Genomic DNA, 25,922 nt, shown 5'->3' with positions numbered 1-25,922 from the left:
AAGATTAAAAACACATTTGTTTAGGACTGTTTTTGACTGTTCTAGTTAAACTGTTTTACTGAAACAGCATTAGTTCAACTTTTTTAGTTCAACTGTTTATTGATGTTCTTTTTTGTTTCTACATTTTATTCCTACTTGCTTATATTCTGTTTTATTTTCCTGTATTTTAATCATGTAAAGCACTTTGCATTGTCTCTGTACTGAATTGTGCTATACAAATAAATTTGCCTTGCCTTGCCTTGCCTTTGTCATAACTGTACGGATTAGAGTGACAAGTGGTGTTTTAGCAGTTTTTGTTCAGGTTTAAACAAAGATCATGGTTTCACATCCTCTATGGTGATGTTAATAAATCATGTTTATCATCATGTTCCGTTTTCCTAACATATGCAGGAGGTCACATATTCTTCAAGCCACACTGTCATTGCGTGCTTGCTTTTGTTTGTTTGTTGTGAAAAGGACAGTTGTTAGATTTCTCTGGACCAAGAGCCTCTACTGACCTGTGGCCTCAAATCACTCCAATAACAATGCCGTTTATCAGCAGCTGATAGAACTGTAACAAGACTCCTGTTTGCCTTGACTAGACTCAGGTGGATCCTGGATGGACCATCACCCAGTGGAAACATGGTACAGTGGTAGCTATATGCTGTGGGGTGGCAAATCTTTCTTATTGTGTTAATTTCTAGCATTTATATTTAATCTTTAGCATATATATGTGTGTGAGCTTCCATTTAACAGTCCTGCAAAAATATAAGCCACAGCCTGTTGTTTTCCTTGTGTATCCACCGCTGTAATATATTTTTAATGTGACATTAATAGTATATTTTACAGTGCTAAACAATTTGTTGTCATTCAGAAACTCTTGGGGTCCTTTAGTCATTTATTGATTATTGTTTTGTTTTTAGTTTCTTCTTTTTTAGAAGATATATCCTGTTTTGTCTCTGTGTGGGTGTGTTTGTGTGTATGTTTCAAATTTAAAAACACAAAAACTATGCAACTCTGAACATGTGTAAGCAGCAGTCAAATTAACTCCGGAAATTAGTATTTCAGTGTAAGTAAAGAATCTTTACTCAGTGGTCAGGAGTACTGGACAATCCTCAAACATGTTATTACTGCACATGCTGCATTTTAGGTGGATGAATCTGGTTGTATTATCTGGTATGTCTGGTATGAGATTTACGCTTTACAAATCCACCCTTAATGGAAGAGTGGAAAAGGGACATTTTAAAATCCTTTAAACAGTAAGCTGCAAGCAAGCAGGCACATTAGACACGTGGAAGAAGGTGATCTGCACAGATGAGACCAGAACTTTGAGAACATTGTCACCTACATGCAAAAAAGTAGGTGTGGTTGAAAACTATCAATATATGTTCACACAAATGCATCATCCCCAGCGCTAAGGCATGGTGGTGGCAGTATAACGCTGTGGGCATGTCTTTCTTCTTCCATGGACAGGAGAGTAATTTCGAGTTTGTGAGAAGATGGATAGAACTAAGCACAGGTGTGCCTGGTGGCACAGTTGTGAGCACAGTTTTCTGGCTGCAAGATATTTCAAATCCTGGCATAGGTTCTTTCTCCATGAAGCTGGCATGTTCTCCTTGTGCATTCATGGGTTCTTTCCGGGTACCCGGCTTCCATCCACAGTCTTAAAAACGTGTGTCTTAACTGGTTGTTGTTGCCCTGCATTCAGTGGCAGGAACATGTGCAGGATCCCCCCCCCCACACACACACACACACACACACACACACACACACTTCTTTTGGCACAATTAAAACAAGTAGATGTATGATAAACCGTAAATTCTTTTGATTTGGGCTACTGATGGTGAGTTGGCTGATTGTTTATTCTCTTTTGAAACAAACTAACAAACAAACAGATTGTTATTATTAGAATTCATTCTTAGAGATGAATTTAGTCTAGCGCTACATCTTTGGACCCGTAAACAGCCATTCCGCTTTAAGTTGGGTAATGCCTCTGAGAAACATGGCAGCGGAGTTCTGAGTACGCAGCACAGAAGGAAGCCCTCACTTAAACCTGACGGGCAGCTACTGCGCGGCAGTGACGCGCTTATGGGCGTCACTGCCGCCCTGACGATGGGAGGAGACGCTCGCGAGCAGCGGCTCACTCAGAGGAACCTGGTCACCATGGTGAAGTACGCACTCTCTGGCCTCTCCATCGCGCTCGCGGCGCTGCTGCTGGCGCCTCAGCCGCGCCGCGCCGGGCGCGCAGCAGAGGTCGCGGTGGCAGCCGAGTACTCCATCAAAACCGAGCCCGACTACGAGTTTGGGGACTACAGAGGGAGGTGGTGCATTGATGACCACGGATTCGTGTACAGCATCGGAGAGGTTTACTACCCAAGCCCCGCGGCGTGCCCGTGCACGTGCACCGTGGATGGCCCCGTGTGCGTCCGACCCAGGTGTCCCCGCATCCACCCACGGTGCACGCGGATCACGTATAAGGCGTGCTGCCCCGTGTGTGAAGCCATGGCCAGGGTCTGCGTCTACGGAGGCAAAACCTACAGGCTGCTGGAGGAGTTCAGGGTGAGACGGACAGAAACTTCTCCCTCCCTCCCTCCCTCCTCTCCCCTCCTTGTCCCGTCCCGGTGCAGCTCAGGAGGCAGCTGAGCCTACGACTGTGTGCAGTTTGCTATATGCGTCCTGGAGTTCAAAACATAACCTTCAAGTAATGTGGCCAGTCAAAACTGGCCTTAGGTGTGAGTGCGTGCATGTTTGTCTGTCCTGTGTGTTGCCCTGTGATGGACTGGCGACCTGTCCAGGATGTCCCCCCACTCTCCCCCAAAGACAGCTGGACATAGGCACCAGCCAGCTGTGACCCTCCAAGGATAAACGGGTGTAGACAGTGGATGGACCACTTTCCCCATTCAAAGTAAAGGGTTACTTTGTCTTGGCCTATCATATAAAACTTTGTGTTTGTAATATGACAAAATTGGATAAGTGCAGAGAGTTTGAAAAGTTTTGCAAGGCTCTGTAAATCCATAATGCTTGTATGAAAAAGTTGTGACTTTTAATTGCTGTGCTTTAAGATTTTGATTGTCAAATAACATTTGAAATAGTAGGACTGTGTAATATATCACAAATAATAATCATTGCAATATTAGTGTGGGGAATATTAACACACAGGACTGGTTGAAATGCAATAATTTTATTCAAAGCGTATTTAGCTCATACTTTACATATTGGTGTAATATATTATTGAAATTGTGGGATAGAGACTCACTGCAGTGGAGGTCCATACTTGAGACAGATCATAGTGCCTGAGATGCTAGAGGTCATAGAGTGCTGGATCAGAATGAGAGGAGTGGGGAAAATGTAAATTTAGCCTTATTAACAGTGGTTGTTGCGTACACTGATACAACGGTTACTAAATATATCCCAATATTTTTTCCTGTATTGAATGGGCTCAATTTAAAAATTCTAGTTTCTAAGAAAGTATGTTACAATAGAAATTAAATAAATACAATGTCAGTAATGCTTAAATAGCTTAATTTCAAAATTTGCCATAAACAAAAGACTGAGGTTCATTAATAAGACTTTATGAATGAATAGTGACACTTTTTAAACTAGCAATATGTTGGACAAATTCCTATTTGCAGTTCTGTTTAAAAGTGTAAATATCTTTGAGTACATGCAGCAAATAATGCTTTATAATTAGATTCACACTATTGTATGCAAAATTTGGTCCAGTTTGTGAAAATGCTTTAATAGCTCCCTGTGCTTTTAGATATCAAATAATATTCTGATTACTGTTATACATTTTTTTGTTTTTTCGATAAATTATTGAAATCAGTTTATTCTGACACTGAGGGAGTCTTAACAGATGTATTTCAATTATCAAACTGCTGGGAGACAGGAAACCTCTGGAGGCACGGCCAGGAACCTCTGAAAAGGGAGGAGACTGGTTACTGGCTACAGAATAGTTAAGGTTGGCAAAAAAACTGAGAAATAAAGCCACTGACCTTTTTCAAACACAAACAGTGGACTTGGTCCTGCCAGATTAATCCTTTGTCCTCTAGATAAACTAGTGAGAGATGTCCATGTTGGTAATGATATTACAGGAGGTTGCGACTTGGAAGAGTGGGATTCTGTTTTTGAATGCAGCCACAGCGTTAGGCAGAATGCCACAGATTAATCCTTAATTCAAGGGACGAGCAAGGGTTTTACACTGGTAGGCAAAGGTCGGCAAACAAGTCCAAATGTTAGGCAAAGCTCTAAGGCAACAAAGTTGTGGTCCGGAGATCAGAAGCTTGATAGAAGTCCGACAGGGGCAAGGCAAGCCAGGCAAATTCAAGTGATAGAATCAAGGTCATTACAAGATGATCAATCAAGGACAGGGGAAACCCACTGGAGAGCTGCAGGCAAAAGGTTTCAATAATCTGGCGAAGAGGCAGTGGCTCTGATTTGGTGAAGTAGTGCAGAAAATAGGTGCAAGGCTGATTACAGTTTCATGCCTTGTAGCTTTTGAATTTACTTTTGAATCGATAAAAGCTACTTAGTTCAGCTTTAAAGACTAGCTTTCCTCAGCTAGAACTTCTTGCTAAATTAAAGCCTAGTTTTCATTCTAAAAATGTCATACTGATCGAAGTTTTTATAACAATATAGATTATTTTAATTCCATCTTATATGAGTTTAGACTAGTCAACCCTTTGCTGCTTACAGGTGGGACAATATGATTCTACTTCTCGGCAAAGAGGAACTAGGAAGTAGGAACTTTAAACTCCAATTATAGGCTTCCTGTTCATTTCACAATTAATTAAAAAAAATTTAAAGTTCTTAAATGTCTTGCTCCATCATACCTATTGGATCTTTTGATCTTCAAATTGTTACGCATCTTTTGATCAAAATACAGTCTGATCTCTTCATAGTTATTAAGGTATTTTATTATGCAACATTTTTCTATTTTGTTTTGTTTTACTCATTTTTAATAATGTCACTTATATTTCTGCCTCTCATATAAAATCACATTTATTGCTCTTGCGTGCAGCGATTTGGGTCAACATTTTAAAGAAGCGTACAAATAAAGTTGACTACTCAAACAAAGTTGACTAATGTTTTATGTATCTCAGGTGTCGAGGTGTGAACGGTGTCGCTGCGAGGCCAATAGAGAGGTGTACTGCAGCATCTCCGACTGCCCGGCCCCGCACTGTGTAAACCCCACCTATGAGCCCAACCACTGCTGTCCCATCTGTAAGACTGGTAAGATTTGTCTTGACCAAGCCCTTTGAGTGTCACAATTCTTTGGGAAGCACTACCTTCTCTGGCAACCTGAATTTTGTTTGACAAACTGGCATAAAATAGTAATAATAATAATAATAATCTCCATGGGAATAACAGGAATAAACAAATTAATAATGAAGATATATACATAGTTGTACAACAATTTCGAGTTAAAATACTTTAGTCAACAAACTCTTTACAAAGCTGGTAAAATTCAATTAAACTACCATGTAAAGAGGAAAAGAATATTAAAGTAATATCACAGTTCAACGTGGATATGTATGTGTCAGGACCAAGTAACCCTAAACCTAAGAAAGATGAACCACTGCTAGGTGTTAAAACAATCAGTTCACAATACGGAAAGAAGGGGAAAAATAATATTAACAGACAATTGACTCTTAATTGTGTTAATCAGCCATCATGGTGACAGTTGAATGATTAAATATGGCTAACGACAGATGGACTGAAGGCATGATGATGTCACATCTGGACATAGCAGCTCATTTAAGAACAATATAGCGCTAAATCTGATAACTTTTTTGTACATCTCACTGAAACAAAAACAGTGATGACCAAAGGTTTACACGTGATAGTCCTTTAACTCCTACTGAAATCATATCTGCCATTAATTACCTAAAACTCCATAAATCTCCAGGAGCTGACAGCCTAACAATGAAATTCTACGTTGCCTTTGCAGAACGGCTGGCCCCATTCATCCACTGTGTTTTTGCAGAAAGCATTGATAATCAAACTCTTCCTCACACTCTTTGTCAAGGCGTTTTAACTTTAACTCCAAAACCTACAAAATAACCTGTTTTGATTGATAATTGGCGACCAATCCACCTTCTTAATTGATTGTAAAGCGATTGTAAAATCATAGCTCGAATTTTTCCTGTGAGAATGAAAAGTGTTGACCTTATTGACAAAACTAAAGTGGTTTTATGAAACATAACAGCCAAGTTAAAATTTAGGGCTTTATCAGAAGGATTTTGTCTCAGCCATAGGAATAAAACGGCACCAAATTTGTTGTTCAGAGAAGGAAACTGGTACATAATTTACAAGACAACAAATTGCAAGCTGACTTACAAGAGCTTTTGGGCAAAATCTGTTGTTCAAAATCTTTTTTTATATTGTTTTTGCTAAGATATCTTAAAAAAGTCTAAGTTAATATATACTACATACTATAGCCAAACGTGGCATTAACAAAGCAAACTGGCAAACCTAGCGCTAACGATGGCTACCATTTTGCATCAGCAACAGCTACAACAGCTACAATCACACCTGGCTCTAGGACTATGCTGACTTATATTTATGCAGGTTAGTGGGAGGAGAGGATGAAAAACACAGACAAAACGGATTAAGTTCTTGTTGCCAGTGTACCAGTAATCAAAGCACCCATGAACAAAGCTCATGAACATTTTGGAGATTGGGTTGTTTTGAGTTACTGAAGATATTCTAGGCTACAAAAATTAGCTAGGATCATTCAGTTCACATCGATTCAGTTTAAAAAACTATCAACAACAAAAGAAATTACATTTTGTGCCATGATTTAGGCTTTTTTTTTGTTTATTCTGGACTCTTATGGACTTTTCTTGAATCAGCCACCATCCTATTAGCCTGTCACCTCTCAGCCACCAGTCACTATCCAATCAGCTCAGTCACCAGTCAGTTAGTCCACATCAACTCCACCTGCTGCCAGTAATTACTTCCAACTCTGCTTACCTGTTTCCCTGTCCATATATACCTGCCTCACCCAACTCATCCCTACCAGAATCGTGTTGTGCTTTGGCTCTACCAGTTCCTGTGTGCTCAGCCAGCTGGACTCCTCTGTTACCTTCTCTGATGAAGGTTGCCTGTGTCTGCATGCTGCACAAGTCTGCCTATTTCCCCGTGAGTTCCAGCCGCTCGCTGTGCCCGTTCTGGTGGTTCCCCGGTCCACATTGCCTGTTCTGGTCTGTCACTACGTGCATTTTCCAGTCTCCTGCTCATCCCTGCCTGCTTGCACCTTCAGCCATTATTCATCTGTCAAGTCTGGTTCTGCTAGCCTGCCTCACCTACCACGACTCACCCCTTCAATAAACCCTTTAAATCGTAACTCTGTGTTTGGTTGAATATCGGGTTCACCAGCATCATACATTACTGTACGTCCTGCCATAAACATGAACCCATCGCTGGTACAGAGTTTACGATCTGGTTAAAAGGTTATGAAGGACACTTGGGCTCTGTTTGGGACAGAGGAGGATGTTAGATGCTAACCTTATGTTGCCTGAGGAGCTTCAGTCGAGGGTTCCAGGTTAGCAATCTGTCCTTCTAGTATCTGTCCCAGACGGCATCTCCCCAGCAGCGACATTACTCCTCAGCCGCCTCAGCGTTGTAAACACCAACGCCCAGCTGCCAGTCCTGTTCTCCTGTGGTTGTTCCGGGCATCAAGTCTTCTAATCAGCCAGTTCAAGCTGCATAGTTTCCGTCTTGGAGTTCTGATTCCCCAGGACGATTTCAAAGTTGTCAGAAAGAGGTGTGTTTCTCTAACTACTACTGCTACTCTACCCTTGTTCACCCGTATTGGAGAAAAAGTTAAAGGAGTTGGAGAAAGACTACAGAGCAACATCAAAGATGTTTTACCACAATCTGTCTTCTGCTGTTCTAAGGTCTGCCAACAGTGATCACTCAGATTCCAGTAATCAAGCAACAGTGCCCATCCACGTCCAAGATAGCATTTCTGTGCCCGTCCACGTCAATGTGGACACTTCTGGTCCTGTTCCCATCGCTGAGGGTCCGGCTGACACCTCAGGTCCTGTTCCTGTCTCCGAGGGTCCGGCTGACGTCTCGGATTCTGTTACTGTCTCTGAGGGTCCAACCGACACCTCAAGTCCTGTCCCTGTCTCCCCGAGGGTCTGGCTGATGCCTCAGGTCCAGTCTTTGCTCCGGAGTCCTGCAAAGAGGGGGTCCAGGTGGATCCACCTGCAGATCTGCGCGCCAGCGCCCTGCAAGGAGGGGGTCCAGGTGGATCTGCCTCCAGTCTTTGTGTCAGTGTCCATTGAAGAGGGAATCCGAGTGGATCAGTGTCCATTCCTGTGAAGGTCAACAAGGACATTCAGGTTGGCCTGCCAGCTGTGACTGAGTTTTGCAGAGAGATCACACAATGACCCAAGCATCGTTGAGACGCTAAGCACCCAAGGCCCCCATGGTTATTATGAGGTCCCCTGGTTGCTGCGAGAGTTCCTGCATCCGGAGCTGCTGCTTGACAGGCAGCTTCCTGAGTTGCTGTGTGGGTTATCGTTACCAGAGGTTCTGCAGGGGCTGCTTCAGAGGTTCCTCGTCTTCAAGCTTCTGGCTGTTCCTGACCTCAAGCTCCAAGTTCTGTCTGACGCCAAACCCCAGGTTCGTTGCAGGGTGTTCTTCAGGGGTGCTCATCTTAGTCGTCGATGCCCGCCCAGTGCCCTTCACCGCTGTTCATGTTAGCCAAGGGCTCTGCTCCGTCTAGAGGGTCATCTGAGTCGCCCATCTGAGCCCCAGCTACGCCAGGGAAGGCCTCGAGAGATGCTGCTACCCCGGGGTCTGCCTCCAGGTCGCCTGACAGAGATCCTGACATGCCGAGGTCTGCATCTTCTAGTCTCCTGCTCATCCCTGCCTGCCTGCACCTTCATCTGTCAAGTCTGGTTCTGCTTGCCTGCCTCACCTGCCATTACTCATCTGCTTCAATAAACCTTTTAACTCGTAACTCTATGTTTGGTTGAATACCAGGTTCACCAGCATCATCCATTACATTTTGTAATGTATTAACCACTGAAAGCACTCTGTTGTTGTATGACAGTCTGATGAAGAGGATGATCAGAGATATCCATCATGCTCTTCCTTTTTTGAAGAATCCTTTTTCGTGGATGGTCTAGAAGTCTCAATAATTTCATAAGGAGAAGTCAAAAGTGAAAAAGTAACTGCATCTAAATTTCAAAGAAAGAAATCTGCAGTGTTTCCAACCAGAAAAGGACAAAGATAAGTCTTTAAAAAATTGTAATGTAATGAAACTACCCATCCATTTAAGGCTTCAAGATGCCGTCGTGGAGGGCAGTCTCTGTAATTCACTCTCTAGGTTTTTTTTGCGTGCGTGATTCTACTCTTGTTTAGAGAGGAGGTGAAATTTGCTTTTACACAAACAAAGGTTGGTGTGCTGACGTCAGAGTGTTACAGATGATATGTACTCCTCACCTGGATTAGTTCTATATAGACTCTAAACCCTTTTATTCTCTGAGGGAGTTCTCCTTTGTTCTGCCTGGTGTTTATAACCCACCACACGCCTGGACAGCAAAGAATGGAAAAACAGCTTGTTGTGCTGATAACAGACATTAAGAAGAAAAAAACAGACTTTCTCATAATTTTTCTTGGGGAATTTGACAGTGTAAACCTCGGCAATGAACTTCACAGATACATATAGCACATTAAGTGTCTCACCGGGGATAAACACACAATAGATCAGTGTTACACAGCTTTAATCAATGCATCTCTTGCTGTCACGAGGGTCACTTTGGGACTTTCTGATCACTTTCTGCTTCATGTTATCCGATCCTCTAGGCAGAAATTAAAATCTTCTATGCCTATGGTTTGGACTTTTAGGAAGTGGATGGAGCAGTCAAAACAGATGTTACAGGTCTACTTTGACTGACCAGATTGTAGTGCTTTTGAATCTTCACCCACTGACCTGGGGCCACATGTTTAAATGAGAGCACAGCTTTTCTACTCAAAGGTGTAGCAAGTAGCAAGACATTTTTAAACTTGCAACACAAAAGAGCATTCAGGAATTAGGAATTAATCTGCCAATCTGACACCATTTTGAGGCTGTTTCCATCATTTTTCATGAGGGTAAATGTGATTCAATTTCTTTATACAAGTTTAAACCATAAAACATCAAATTCATGGAAAAGCATCTGGTTTAATACTCTTTGAGTTAAATAAAACTTAATGGGGTTATATTCCAGTGTATTTCGATGACATTTGGCACGTAATGATTTGTTATTGTTAATCAAAAAAGTTTGTGTGGCTGCTGCAGTTATGAGCAATGTTCACTTTTATACATCCTGAGTTGTGTCAGAAACAAACATTTTGTGCATGATATGTTATTGCAACAGCTAAATTCAGAGATTTTAAGGCACGATCCAATACTTTGGCAATACAGTGTAATCATTAAAGACTTGCATTTCCATAAGGTGTGGCTAATTTACAAATGCTCATTAAAAGGATCCCTGGAGGACCGATCTAAATCCTCTTAAATTGGGTGTCCAGTTTGTTGTATCCTTAATCCTTAATTCAGCAGATCTGCTGTGTGTTGTTTGCCTTTGTATATGTAGGCGTCGTAATTCACCATTGCCGTGCCTTACCATTCATTTTCAAGCCTTTCTATGGCCTAACCCAGACCCTAGCCCTACCCCTAACATTTGCCGATTTATACCGAACCCTAAACCTAACCCCTGGTCATGAAAAGAAGTGACAACCTTTTTTCAGTCCTCGCTTTACATCAAAGTTCTAATTTTAATAGTAAAATGAACAAAAAATTTTCTGGCTCAGCTGCAAGTACAAGAACACACACACACATACATGCAAACACACACTTAAGCCCAAATCTCCTGTCAGTTGGGGTCGTCAGTGCAACTGTTGTGTGTGTTGACCCTGCAGCGCTGCTTACGTTGATCAGTGCACTTAACGTTTGATTGCTCTCTTACCTGCCAACCTCAAAGCAGGCAGTGTCAAATTAACCATGTGGGAACTCCCATTGATTTTCAGTCATTTTCAACCCTTTCTATTCCATTTCCCTGGCAATAATCCTAAACCTAACTATTACCAGTGGATACCTAACCTTAACCTAAACTCAATTCACAATTTAGTCCTAAACCTTACCGTTAGCAAAATACAAAATGACGACCAGCAAAATGTTCTCACTTTGGTACAAACGGTCCTCATGTTCATGGTGATGTCGGAAAATTGGTACTCACTCTGATCCCTAAACAGGAGCACGCACGCACGCACACACACACACACTTAAGCCCAAATCTCCTGTCAGTTGGGGTCCTCATTACAGCTGTTGTGTGTGTGTTGACCCTGGAGTGCTGCTTACGTCACCTTACTCTCCCCGCAGCTTACAGAAGCATCTCTGTTATGTAATCTATGCTCTTGCAGCCTTTAAGTCCCGCTTAAATATTAGTGGAATCACTGGTAGTAGACAACAAGGGCTGCGGAAATGTACCAGAAATAATTCCTGCCCTGTTGTGCCTCTTGTTTTGAAAATAAAACAATAAAAAAGCCAAAAAAGTGTTTTGACCTCTCCACCGGAACATGCTATGGGTGTTGTTTCCTGGGTCATGCTGTTTTGGCAGTGAGAGTACATTTGTACCATCCAGTTACCACTGGACAGACAGTGGAACAGATGGTTTAGTTTGTTGCGTCATTGTATTTTTTTTACTTCGCTCACGTCAGCTGTGTCTTAGTGCACGCAGTGGGATCTGGCATCAGTCAGTCTGAGCATCCTGTGCTTCCTCTGACTGCTGCTGGTAATTGTTTCAAATGTAGCTGCCAGATAAAGGGATCTCCTCCTGTGACTGATAGAAGCCAATGATAAAGATCTTTTTTTATGTATTGTTTAAATTTACAGTGCTGTGAAACAGTGTTTGCCTTTTTCAGATTTCTTCTGTTGCTCCTAAATATTTCTCCTCATCAAACAATTTTTAATATCAAGGATAGCCTGAGTAAATATAAAAAAGTAGTATTCAAATGATGATTTAATTAAATTAAATTATGATTAAGCTGTGATCAACAACACTTTTTAATCAGCTGAGTTCCTATCAAAATGACTCCAGTGCTTGAATAGGTCATCCAGGAGGTCTAAAAGAAGCCCAGAACATCAAAAATTCTGCAAGCCTCACAGCCTCAGTTAAAGGTATAGTCTGCGATTTTTCTGCAAATGTAACTAAGTCCCTTTTTGAATAACTGCGTATGCGCAAGACCATTTTACCTGCTCTTCCACTCTTTAGGGGTAGAAAAATCTCCCAAATCTACACTGATTTCATGAGGCCTTACGTAGTTTGCTTCTTGCGACTCTCAGACATTTTCAAGTTATACGATGAGAGCAGCGGAGCTACAATGAAAGGCTAAAAACCAAAGCTAACTGCTAAGCTAACTGGATACATAAACAGTAGAAGTGTGCACGCGCAGCCAGCAAGCGGAAACAAAAAAGAAACGTGCACGCACATTGGTGAGCACGTCAAAATGATGGCATGTGGGACAACCAATAGGTAAGGCTATAACCCCGGAACTTCAGGGACAAAGGGGTTGTGGGCAGGACCAGTCCTCTGACCGATCCCTGCCATTCGGACCGAACATTCTCCACGGCATCTCCAGACTCTGCGATGTCTGTCACATGTGTTCAGTGTAAACCCACTTTTCATCTGTGAAGAGCACAGAGTGCCAATCTTAGTGTTCTGTAGCAAATTCCAAACGTCCTGCACGGTGTTGGACTGTAAGCATAACCCCCACCTGTGGAAGTCGTGGCCCTCATACCACCCTCATGGAGTCTCTTTCTGATCGTTTGAGCAAATACATGGACATTTGTGGCCTGCTGGAGGTCATTTTGCAGGGTTCTGGCAGTGCTCCTAGCAGGGCTCTGGCAGTAACAGTCCTGCTGCAGGGTTGTTGTCCTCCTACGGCCTCCTCCACGTCTCCTGATGTATTGGCCTGTCTCCTGGTAGCACCTCCATGCTCTGGAAAATGACAGACACAGCAAACCTTCTTTCCACAGCTCACATTGATGTACCATCCTGGATGAGCTGCACTACCTGAGCCACTTGTGTGGGTTGTAGACTCCATCTCATGCTACCACCAGAGTGAAAGCACCACCAGCATTCAAAAGTGACCAAAACATCAGCCAGAAAGCAGAGGAACTGAGAAGTGGTCTGTGGTCGCCGCCTGCAGAACCACTCCTTTATTGGGGGTGTCTTGCTAATTGCAAATAGTTTCCCCTGTTGTTGATTCCATATGAACAGCAGCATGTGAAATTTATTATCAATCAGTGTGGCTTCTTAAGTGGACAGTTTGATCTATCTATCTATCTATCTATCTATCTATCTATCTATCTATCTATCTATCTATCTATCTATCTATCTATCTATCTATCTATCTATCTATCTATCTATCTATCTATCTATGTTGTTTAGAATTGTACTTTTAACTACAACCTATGGGCGCAGACCTGAACTTCTGAAAGCCTGTACTGTCCTGTTTTCTTAGGTCCCAACTGCTTTGCTGGAAGCAGGGTGATCCCGGCAGGGGAACGTGTGAACATTGACGAGCAGACGGTGTGTTACTGCACCTACAGGGACGGAACGTGGCATACCCACCCTCATGCCACCTGTGAACAGCAACCCCAGCCCAGCCCAACTCTCAGTGCACGCACTGAGCCCCCCAAGGATGAGGACACAGAGAGGAGACTATTTCCTAGACTTGATCTTATACCCTAAATTTGACTGTTCGAAGCAGTGCTGTTATTCAGTTACAAACAAACCCAGGTTTTCAGGGAACTGGACACAGAAACAACAAGTTTCTCAAAATCAAATGGCGTTCTTATGACTAAACATCTGTTTTTAGTGTCAGGGTGCCCTTATCCACAGATGTCTAGTGAAGTATCAGGAAATAGCTATTTAGGTGTTCTTATCCATATTCAACATTAAGTTCAACACTACTTAGATTAACTGATAAATATTGAAATGCACTCTTATGATAAAAAGAGATCATATTATAGTCACAAAATAAAAAAAACTATATGGCACAAACTAGTAAGAAAATGTAATTACGTTTTGGAAATGTTTGGAAATGTAGCAAATATTATTTACAACTGTTATTTAGCTGAAGTCTTGTGGGATGGTGGAATCCCAAATGTAGCCCACGTCTATTGTTCACCTAAAGAAAATCAAAGTTATATTCCACACAAACAAATAGATGATCAGGTCAGAAAAAATCATGTTAAGGTGGCAAGCAGATTAAAGATGTAGTGATTTGTCTTCTCAACCTTTCACAGAAAGTTCCAATAAGCAGTAGCAGCATTAATGATTCTGATCACACATCAGCTGCTCTGATGTTCTCATTGGGACTATCTGACCTTTTCATCTGAAGCTGTTTTAGAGCCCAAAATGTGACACAGACCAACAGAAGTTGGAATAATAACAGGGAAATAATGTATTAAATACATAAATAATTACAAATATTTAAAAAATCACATAATACATGACGAGTAAAGTATAGGCATTTGTAATAATGTGGATATACAGGTATATCTTAAAAATGTGAATATTGCATAAAAGTGCAATATTTTGGCCAGTCATTTTACAAAGTTACAGAGATTCACATAGAGTGAAAGATTTCAAGATTTTATTTCTTGCAATTTTGATGATTGATAAGGAAAACCCAAAATTCAGTGTCACAGAAAATGTGAATATCACTTTAGACCAGTGGTTCTCAAATGTTTTCAGTTGCTTCCACCTTGGAAAGGAAAGGATTTTCAAACGCCCCCAATCCTAACAAAATGGGTCAAAATGTTACTTTTTTGTTTTCTGTTTGAATGCATTAAAGATGTCATTCTGAAGATTACCCAGAATCCTTAAATCTGTAACATATATATGGCTTCATTTATAACAGATAGCAATGGTTTCTAACAACTAGAATGTTTAAACTTTGCCACACTTTTTAAACTATATAATATTAACAACAATGTAAATGGATTTTTTCCCAAACTCGTACCTGCAGTTAACTTTGTACTAGCTTTGAACTTAAAATGGCAAACATAATATCAAACCATTAATATTAAAGGCAAACTTCAGTTACATTAAGTTTTGTACTTCTTTGGGAGTTTATTATTAGTATTCCTCATACTACTCACCACTGGTACAGACCAAAACATGATGATTACCACCAAAAATTATTTAGGCCTGTATTTTCTGGACTAAAAATAGACAAGACTGTTCTTGCCCCCTTGGGCAGTGTGGGCAGGTGCCAAGTCCTGGTGGAAAATAAAATCACCATCTCCGATCAGCTTGTCTGCATAGGGAAGCATGAAGTGTTGTAGAATGTCCTGCTAGATGGCTGCATTGACTGTGGACTTCACTGGAAAATCCAGTGAACCAGAACTAGCAGATGACATGGCACCCCAAACCATCACTGACTGTGGGAATATCACACTGAACTTCAAGCAACATGGATTCTTTGCCTCTCCACTCTCCTTTCTGTCATGATATTGTCTTGGATGAACCCGGACACAGCACACACACACACACACACACACACACACACACACACACACACACACAGAGCTGGTTTCCAAGGTTTATTGAGACATCAGGTAGTGGATGATGAAGCCAAAGTCATTTACCAGACGGAGGTTGCAGGGGTACAGGAAAACTGGCAGGCGAGAACAGACCAGAGCAGACAGGAACAGAACCAGAACCAGAACCAGGAGACAAGCATGAACGAGACAGGCATGGTGTTCAGGAGACTGAGACGAATCGGCAACCAGGACAAACTGAAGGTGAGTCTTTATAGTGGTGAGAGCAGGTGGAGCGAGTCCGTGGCTGATTGCAGTCCTGTCAGGTGTTCCCAATCAGGGCTGCACCGAGGAAGGAACGAGGAAGTGTTCAGAATGCAGCCTTTAAGCTGCATCATGACACTTTCAGACTCTGGAACCTTGATTTCCAAATGAAATGCAGAATTTTTCGTCTGAAAACAGGACTTTTGTCCATGTGTGGGATTCATCTATGCAGTTGTTAAGCCACTGATTCCAGCCTCAGTCCATTCCTTGATGAAGCTCCCCCAAATTCTTGAATGGATTTCACTTGACAGTCCTCTTAAGGCTGTGGTTCCCCCTGTTGCTGGTGCACCTTTTCCTATCACACTTCTTCCTTCCACTCAATTTTCTGTTAATATGCTTGGATACAGAACTCTGAACAATCAGCAATGGCCTTTAGTGGCTTCCCCTCCTTTTGAAGGGTGTTGATGGCTGTCTTCTGGACATCTGTCCAGTCAGCAATCTTTCCCATAATTGGATCTCCTACTGACCCAGAGTGAGAAACTGTATACACCCACTACCTATTGGTTAAGTGGTTAATTGAGAATGTATTTGGAATCAAAGATGTAATAACATGTTGCAAACCAGTGAAATAAGAATAATACATAATTTACATAAGAATACTTCTTTAATTCTTTCAGGGGGCTCAGAAATCCTAGCAACTGCCCTGATGCCAGCAAACTGCTGCTCCAGTTGTTCAGGGAGAATGGGTGCAGGCATGAGTGCAGATGGCTGAGATTTTAAACATGAACAACACAGTCTGAGGTGGCTGTGCAGGACATGGCAAAGCTGCTTGATGAGACCATGGATCCAAATGAGGAGGAGCAAGAATCAGTTCTGTAGTTTTTTTTGTTTTACAGTTTTTGTTTTACAACAATAAAGATATGTGGCCTGCTGTGAAAAGATAATGGACAGAAGAGGGTACTTGGTGTGCTGTGAGTACAAAGAGCGACGAATTGCTCATTCTACAAGAAAAACACCCACATGAAAATAGACATTTGAGTTTGTTTTGTGTCTACTGTTTTCTCCTGTAACATAAGTTATTGGCCATCCGGCTCATATAGCTAGGTATTCAGTAATTTACGTTAAATTTACAAAGCTAAGTTAATTTGAAATCATAAACCCTCACACCCTCCATTGGCAAATCCATGTGGTCCGACGGCACAGGTAAGAACATAGCACAAATAATATATTAGAATATATATTAGAATTGCAAACACACAAGATATTCCTTTATAAAAATAAAGGAGTAAATCAATATGTAAATGGCTCCAACAGTGCAGGGGGCTACATTTTCAATAATAATGGTATAGAAACAGTCAGCAATAGGTTAGAGTGTAAAGCATTATGCCAGCACACAATAAGATGTATTTAGAGATTAGTTTCAAAATTAATTTGTACTGTAAACTAAACTAGCAGCTGTCCTTTTGAGCAAGTTACATTAAATTAGGATACTGGAGTAAAATAATGCATGTTTTGAATTGGCTAACATTGTTTTAAGGGGATAATAGTTGCACATCTGGATTAAATTATCTGTTGAATAACCTAAGAGTGGTCATTAAGTTTTTGTATATACTTTTGTGTTTATCTTTCGTTTTTTCATCCCATCCAGTTTAATTGGAAAGATGTATATTTCTTTCATTGAACACACACGAGGGCACCAATGTATTACAATCACTGGAGTGCTGATTTTGTGTATATTATTTATATATTTATGTTATATATTTAAATAAACCAAATGCAAAATAGTTTACTTTATCAGTACTTGATAGTTTTAAAACATAACAAAAGTATATGGCATTTGACATTTTAAAAGTTTTAAGCCCCCCCCCTAAACATGAGAAAATCCTCGTTATTCGGCGCTGTAGTGCAAATATTCCCTAGTTACTGGGGGAAAATAGGGAGTACCATAGACATAATATAAGAGTAGACGCGTCATTGGGCGGGTTCTGCCTATGCTGCGATGCGTCAGAGCGTCCGCCATCTTAAATGTGGCAAATCTGCAATTACTCAGTCACTTAAACAGTATCAGAGGGACTTTAATCTCTGAATATACTTTGTATTCGTAGTATGTTTTTGTAATATCACAAGTTTATTTTAGTATCCCTTTACTTTCATTCTCCTGAATTTATTCTCCTAAAGAATAAAAATATTTAAAATAATCTAACCTGGCCCTATTACTCCAGGAGTGAAATAATTCTGCAAACTGTGATTATTCTGGAATGTTCCCCCTTAATTCTCATAATATGACGTTTTTATCATAACATTATCACTTTTGTGTTTGTTTGTTTATTTTTACTTTATTGACCTAGGACTTTTTTTCCTCATGTTATTAATTTTACCTCTTTAATACTCAGCCAAAAAGTCTGTTCCTAAAGGTTCACATGTGACACGGTTTTATGAAATAATGAAGACCACAATGTTTAGATTTAACAAATTGATCCTTATATTCATAACACATACACACATATATATATATATATATATATATATACACATACATATATATACGTATATATATACATATATATATACGGAGATAGATATACGTATATAGAGAGAGATATATAGAGACACGTATAGAGATAGATACAGATATAGAGAGACGTAGAGAGAGACGTAGAGAGACAGAGAGAGACGGAGAGAGACAGAGAGAGACAGAGAGACACAGAGAGAGACACAGAGAGAGACACAGAGAGAGACACAGAGAGAGACAGAGAGACACAGAGAGAGACACAGACAGAGAGACAGAGAGAGAGACAGAGAGAGAGACAGAGAGAGACAGACAGAGACAGAGAGAGACAGACAGAGACAGAGAGAGACAGACAGAGACATAGATACAGACAGATACAGATAGAGATACATATACATATATATACATACATATACATATATATATATATATATATATATATATATATATATATATATATATATATATATATATATATATATATATATATATATATATGTGTGTGTGTGTGTGCGTGTGTATTTATTGCAGCACAGGAATGAGGCATCTTCTATGATCCACGTTCACAATAACAGAACTCAACTTTTTTCTGCCACATACAATATGGCGGTGACGTTGACGTGCGAACCTGCACCCTATGACGCGTCTATGTATATATGTCTGTGGGGAGTACCAATATGGCGGCTGTGGAGGACTTCTTTCCGGTATACTTTTATTTTGAAAGGCTTCAAATAAACGTCCGGTCCTGACAGTGGAGGTCTGTAGCCAGACTTGCAGCCTAAGGCCTGTTTCATAACCATCACATGCTCAGTATTATTGACGTTTTAAAAATTTAATTTGAAGTTATACATCAAATTCTAGTGCACCATCTAGTGGTGGTTCTTATGTAATGGACATAAGAACAACATTTTTAACAACGGAACTCCCTAAATTCTGAATTGGGAAATTGACAAGAACATAGGTCTGATGGGAGCTTGTAGGTTCTTTTCAAGTATGAACGGTAAATTAAACAAGGACAAGCAGATTATTTAACAGTTTTTATTGAAAACAAAGGTCCTGCTCAGGCAATGCTGCCAGCATTGGAGGCGATCCTGGGCCACAGGTCAGCGCACTCTTTGGCCACTGGCCCGGTGATGGCTGAACCTGCACAAGGATTAAAAAACAAACATTAAAATTGTCCAAACATCAAACTGGTTACTCAACAGAGCCACAGAAGGAAATACAGCCACAATTCTGATGTATTGCATTACAATCAATAAGAAAAAAAAAGCATGAAAGCAGTGAGACATGAATGCTGACTTCACTGCTTACTGTCCAGCTGCATGTAGCCAAATTATTTGTCTCATCCCTGATTGAGATCAGTCAGTCACAGAGAATCGCTGCCGTCTCACCCACAGAGATGATTTTACTATTTCCTTCAACGACAACTCACCCAGCCACTGGGCAGACAGAGCAAGTGCTTTTGGAAGGGAACTTTGATTTTAACAAAAGTACCTAAACAAAGCAGACCTGTTTGTGTTGGTATCTTAAGACGGAAACCAACACAGAAGTCTGAGTCCCAGTCATGAGGCTGATAAATAACCAGACAACCCAGAAGAGTTCTGTGTATTACATCAGCACAGAACAATGGATCCAAAAAGCCCACCTTTCATCTCTCCTTTGTTGTTGACGATAACACCAGCGTTGTCTTCAAAGTACAGGAACACACCATCTTTTCGCCGATACGACTTCCGTTGACGAATCACCACCGCAGGATGCACTGAAGACAAGAAAGTAAAGTTAACGCTAATGAATGAAAAAGATTTAAGTGTCACTTTGCATTTGTTTGTCCTTCAGACAGCTGGTTAACATGTTCTGCTCTGAATTACATGCACTGAAGGAGATCAGCTCTTAACAGTAAGTTTAGAAACATAGAATGCAAAATTCCCCTTTTTAGCCTTTAAATACATTTGTTGTGTACTTGGAGTCTCTGCAGTGCAGAAACGGTGGATCTACTTTTTCCAGGAGCTGCATAGATATCTTTATATTCCTCTTGGGTCATATTTTTCAAGCCTTTCAGTTTCTATGATCTCTATTACGGTTTTTAAACATTTACATCAGTATTTGCTGCAGAGCTGCCAAGTAATGGACTTCCAGCTAACCAATTCTGCTAATATTTATTGTAATTTTGTAGTTCAAGCTTAAGGATGCCATCCCCCAGCCTCCTACAGAAATGGCCGAACACGGTGGAGCGCTCTGTGACCATGATGGGGTGGGTGTGAAGTTCCTCCTTTAGGTCTCTGAAACTGAGCTGTGGCACTGTGGCTAAGACCATGAGAACAGGCCCTGCCATGGATCACCAAAGAAACTGATAGCTTATGATAGCTGCTAGCACAGCAGCAGAGACTGGAGGGGTGAGGGCCAGCCTGTTGGTCCTCAGACCGCGCGCCATAACATGAAGACAGAGACAGGACAGTGATTTCTGTCACTGAAACGGGAAGCACAGCCCCTCCATGCAGCCCTGATGTTTATTCAGCAGCATGTCTCATCCCTGATTGAGATCAGTCAGCCACAGCAAACGCTGCCGTCTCACCCACAGTGATGATTTTACTATTTCCTTCAACGACAACTCACACAGCCACTGGGCAGACAGAGCAAGTGCTTTTGGAAGGATTCTGCTGAAGAAATGCGCAACTACAAAACCTAGAACCACTTTATTTAACAGGGAACCTGCAACAATGGGTGTCCAAGTAATTTTCCCTGACATAACAAAATGACTATCATTATGAACGTGATCAATTCAATTCAATTTTATTTATATAGCGCCAAATCATGAAACATGTCATGATTAATTTCTGCAAGTTGGAATGAGTTGAAAGTGAGGGCTATTGATGAGATCACAGCCAGAAATAGAACAGTAGTTAAAGATACAATGTTTTTTTTGGAAAAAAAACCCAGACTGTTACAATTATTAGCCGTGGCAAAAGAGAAAAATAAACTAGCCTATTCTAGTTAGTTCAACACCGTTAGGACTTGAAGTGTTAATAGTACTGTATGTCAAATTAGCTCATCAGCTAGACTGTGTCCATTCCAGTGGCTTATTGATTAAAAGGTGATCCATGACATCCCAAAAAATGACAGTTTTGCTGCATTGGCTGTTAGACTCCTGACATGATCTATGATCTCCATGGCCCATAAACTCAGCCAGATGTGCTCCTTTGATGGAGCAAGTGTCTGCCATGACGGCTGCATTAAATCTTTACCAAACAGTTCTGTTGATTCAGACGTTTTGTTGTTTTTTTTACTCCAGCTTTTAACTTGAAAAGTTTCAGATAACCCAAACAATACTAAGGGAAAAAGTTACACGCCTGAGACCATTATAAGCAGCAATTTTTAAAGTATGTATTTACTGTATGCGTTTCTACTACTGTTTTAGGGTTCCTCTATGTCTTCCAGTGGTTCTGCTACAAAAATAAAAAAATTCTGTATTATAAAAATAAATACATCCCCAAGACGACTACTGCTTCGCTAAATAGACTAAAGGCACTGGACTGCCTAAACCCTGTGAGCATCCTCAAACAGAAGGGTTTCTAACATCCACCAACACAGTGATGTCGTCATGGAGGAGAGGAAGAGGAGTCCTGTGGCAGCCTGTGAAGAGCTAGTGAACGTTTTAGCCAAGAAAGTCACTGTAGGGCTGAAAAATGATGGCAGCCACACAAAATACTCACACTTTGGGAACCACTTGGACCTTTTCACTTAAGGGTGCACTAACTTTTGTTGCCAGTGGTTTAGATAGTTATTTTTATACAAGCTAGACTAAATTCTATTGCATCACAATGCCGTACGTTCAGTGTGGTCCCACGAAAAAAAAAGGAAAAACAATCGTGCATGTTATGGGAATTTAATGCTGAAAATGTAGTTTTAAAAACCTGACAATGGAATTCCCCCCCATCTTTGCAGCTGTAAAAGCTATATTTTAAAACTACTACATGTAGTTTATCTTTGAGTTCTCCCTAAAGAGCTGCAGGTGACATGCTGGGATGATCACTCCTGACCAGTTCAATTGAAAAGTGACTCGAAGCTTAAAAGCAACACGTGACGAGAGTAGTTCACAACGCAGAAGCATCAATACCAGCCCACGCTCTAAGGCTGAATACATTAGAGAAATAAATGAAGAGCTGACGTTGGTTTAGCACCTACCCTTCTTCCTGAGCTCTGGTTTGCCTTTTTTGACTGTGGCCATGACCATGTCACCCACTCCTGCAGCTGGCAGACGGTTCAGACGCCCCTTGATGCCCTTTACAGAGATTATGTACAAGTTCTTGGCACCTGTAGGACAGACGGGACACTTTGGTGAAAACTAGAACATTATGGGAGAAGGGAAGACACTGAAACAGGAAGCACAGCCCCTCCATGCAGCCCTGATGTTTATTCAGCAGCATGTCTCATCCCTGATTGAGATCAGTCAGCCACAGCAAACGCTGCCGTCTCACCCACAGAGATGATTTTACTATTTCCTTCAACGACAACTCACACAGCCACTGGGCAGACAGAGCAAGTGCTTTTGGAAGGACTCTCCTGAAGAAATGTGCAACTACAAAACCTAGAACCACTTTATTTAACAGGGCACCTGCAACAATGGGTGTCCAAGTAATTTTCCCTGGCATAACAAAATGACTATCATTATAAACATGATCATAATTTCTGCAAGTTGGAATGAGTTGAAAGTGAGGGCTATTGATGAGATCACAGCCAGAAATAGATCAGTAGTTAAAGATACAATGTTTTTTTTTTTTTTTTTGGAAAACATTCACCTGTCTTTGTGGCTTTAAATGTATCGCTACATTCAGAGCATTCAGAATATTGGCCTAAAAATTAAATGTAGGATAAAGACAGTTATGCAACTAGAACTCAGCATTTACTGGTGATCATCTTAAACAGCACAATCCAATCATATTAAAAAAAAATAAAAGATCAGACTAAGAGCTCAAACTACAGCCCTTTTTCACTGTAACAATATGGGAGCTGCCCATTCCTATTATGCACATATGTTGCAGGCATGTGTCACTGCCCCCCCAATGTGTGTATTTTGCCCAGTCTGTGGGCTCTTTGGCTCGTACCTGTGTTGTCTGCACAGTTGATGACCGCTCCCACTGGGAGACCCAGTGAGATACGGAACTTTGCACCAGATGAACCACCACGTCCTGAAATAAAGAAAACAGCATGATTTACCAGCTACAAGGGGTACTGGAGTTTACTTGAGCCCTAAACAAAATGTCAGTAACAACAAAGGTTGTGTTCATGTACGAAACATCAGGACTTTGTAGATAAATTGAATAAAAAGCAACTGGGAATCCGGCTTTCTGGTAATGATCACTATACTAGAACATGGGTAGTTGCTAGCTTGCCTAATCAGTTCTACAGAGCACAACTAGCCACGAAAAAACATAGATCTACACGTCTAAACGTCCTAATCTGCATATCTACTATATGGCGGCCGGAAAGAGAGTGAATTCATTTCAGTCATTTTCCAATAGCGTCCACATTACTAGCTTCCAGCTAGCCTAAGCTAAATTACATTAACACCAACATAACATAACCTGGATGACAGCAGCGTTAGAGGCCAGTTCAGATGATAACGAAGCAAGCAATGGTATAGTGTGTTCTTGGAACATATCGAGGAGAAGGTGCACATTTTACAGCTTCTTAAGCGCATTTAACCGCCATGCTACATAGCCTTCAGTCAATATGGCTTCCGACGCCTCGGATGGCAAGACGCTACCGTAACTTAATCGTAAACTATTTTGGCAAATTCACAACGAGGAGAAGTAAAATATCATAGTTACCACATATTCACATTTAAGTAACGTCAGAACCTTTCTACTATGATAAAAACAGCGGATGGAGGTGGATTTTACAGGCCAGTTATCATACCTCTCTTGGACATCGCTGCGTCGGGGAAAGAGGAAGGCGGAGAAAGGAATTATGGGAAATAAAGTTTTACACATATCCCATCCGGGTCGTCAGAGACCCGTGAGGCGTTCAGGTACTATTCGAAAAAACGCATGCTAGATTCAACTGCTTCAAAATACGCATTTTTACTATAGCTTTTCCCAAACATAAGATAAAATAAGTTTTCAATTATAAATGCGTAAACAAGTAAGAAACAAAAGCCAAAAAAAAAAAAAAAAACCGTACAGTTTATTATCATTTTAACCGACATGGGTTGTAACTATTTATATGTACTTTACCTTTTCAAGCACGTCTGGGAGTAGGCTAGTATTACTGCAGCATACTTCATTTTAAAGTAAACATATTTGAGAACATTTTTAGTTACTCTCTCCACTTTGAGATGCTTAACTGAATGAAGAACAAGGATCTTTTAATCAAAATTACACCAGATTCACTTTATGGAGAAGCATTTCGTTCTAAATTAAATAAAAAAATAAATACTGGTATTTATACATATTATATTTATATTAAATACATATTTGCCCTGATAAAATAAAACAAAACATATTACAAAATAATAAATAATACCACTACTACTAATAATAAAACATGTAAAAATTATTATTTAGCTTATTTTGTTGTTTATTTATATATATATATATATATATATATATATATATATATATATATATATATATATATATATATATATATATATATATATATATATTTTTTTTCAATTCAATTCAGTTTTATTTATATAGCGCCAATTCATGAAACATGTCATCTCAAGGCACTTTAAAAAGTCAAAATCAATCATATTATACAGATTGGTCAAAAATGTCCTATATAAGGGAACCAGTTGATTGCTTCAAAGTCCCGACAAGCAGCATTCACTCCCGGAGAAGTGTAACAAGCGTAACAAACTGACGTAACAACATTTTACAGGCTGGTTAAAAGTTAGTATGCTGACAGAGCTTTATGCAAACAGTAGCTGGATGTAGCATGGTGGCTAATTGCTAGGTAAGTGACTAGAAGCAACAACTGGTGAGCTGTTGGTGCCTGTGACCAGGGGTGCCGCTAGGAATTATGGGCCTGACTAGATGCATATCACCCGCTGATTGATGGCGATAGAGTCTAAGTGGGCAGCGTAGCTGAAATCAATGTAACAATAACATTAAAAAGTGTCTGTCTTACCCATATGCTGCGTGTTAGCTGACACTAATTAGCGGGTGCTGCTCTTCCTTCAGTGTAGATGAAATCCTACTTGAGTTGTCTTGATTCATCTTAATAATCTAGGTAGAAAAATAACTAGTAAACCTAGTTGAGAACATTTTTAACAAACTCAGGTTTGTTGGAAATGTTTTATCTCTTCTCCAAGACACTTCTTCAGTTTTAGGAGTTAAAGGTAAATTCAGCATCAAGCAGTACCATTGCATAGTAATATTTTCTTGCAGTGTTTACATATTGTCCGTGTCTTGTCCGTGACTCTGTCGTCATTTCTTGTTTTCTACTGGAAACCCAAAATGCTGCCAAACAGATTATTTGAAGTATCAGCAAATTCAGCGGATGTCGGTAGCCATTTGGCCTTGATCAGGCTGCCGGCTGCATATGACGCGCTCACTAAAGCGGTGAACGGACAGATCTGGAAGGTGGAGGAGCAGAGCCAAAAGCTGGCTGTGCTGG

The 25,922-nt window shown here is 40.6% G+C and overlaps 2 protein-coding genes across 2 annotated transcripts; one reads left to right on the top strand and one right to left on the bottom strand.

Annotated features, from left to right (window-relative positions):
• The first annotated feature begins 2,099 nt into the window (after positions 1-2,099).
• Positions 2,100-14,477, top strand: si:dkey-283b1.7 (von Willebrand factor C domain-containing protein 2-like). The gene is made up of 3 exons (XM_012881969.3): positions 2,100-2,538; positions 5,082-5,211; positions 13,504-14,477. Exons 1-3 carry the CDS (start codon positions 2,143-2,145, stop codon positions 13,731-13,733), a joined length of 756 nt encoding a protein of 251 aa, XP_012737423.1. The 5' UTR covers positions 2,100-2,142; the 3' UTR covers positions 13,734-14,477.
• Positions 14,478-19,326: 4,849 nt separating this feature from the next.
• Positions 19,327-24,325, bottom strand: rpl23 (ribosomal protein L23). Its single transcript, XM_021308167.2, has 5 exons — positions 24,219-24,325; positions 23,405-23,488; positions 22,485-22,613; positions 19,948-20,061; positions 19,327-19,445 (listed from the first exon to the last, which is right to left on the bottom strand). The coding sequence occupies exons 1-5, from the start codon at positions 24,229-24,231 to the stop codon at positions 19,363-19,365; spliced, it is 423 nt and encodes a 140-aa protein (XP_021163842.1). The 5' UTR covers positions 24,232-24,325; the 3' UTR covers positions 19,327-19,362.
• Positions 24,326-25,922: the final 1,597 nt, after the last annotated feature.

Source organism: Fundulus heteroclitus, chromosome 16, assembly GCF_011125445.2.
Source record: "Fundulus heteroclitus isolate FHET01 chromosome 16, MU-UCD_Fhet_4.1, whole genome shotgun sequence".
NCBI lineage: Eukaryota > Metazoa > Chordata > Actinopteri > Cyprinodontiformes > Fundulidae > Fundulus > Fundulus heteroclitus.
The sequence above is the reverse complement of the archived record's forward strand: the minus strand, read 5'-3'. Positions and strand labels throughout refer to the sequence as shown.

Bases quoted from the DNA above. Each gene is read 5' to 3' on its own strand.
- si:dkey-283b1.7 (XM_012881969.3), top strand. From the start codon at position 2,143: ATGGTGAAGTACGCACTCTCTGGCCTCTCCATCGCGCTCGCGGCGCTG. The intron at 2,539-5,081 runs GTGAGACGGACA...TATGTATCTCAG, and splicing joins GGCTGCTGGAGGAGTTCAGG to GTGTCGAGGTGTGAACGGTG. The intron at 5,212-13,503 runs GTAAGATTTGTC...CTGTTTTCTTAG, and splicing joins CTGTCCCATCTGTAAGACTG to GTCCCAACTGCTTTGCTGGA.
- rpl23 (XM_021308167.2), bottom strand. The intron at 20,062-22,484 runs GTAGGTGCTAAA...TCTTGTCTTCAG, and splicing joins ACCAGAGCTCAGGAAGAAGG to TGCATCCTGCGGTGGTGATT. The intron at 19,446-19,947 runs GTGGGCTTTTTG...ATCCTTGTGCAG, and splicing joins CAACAAAGGAGAGATGAAAG to GTTCAGCCATCACCGGGCCA.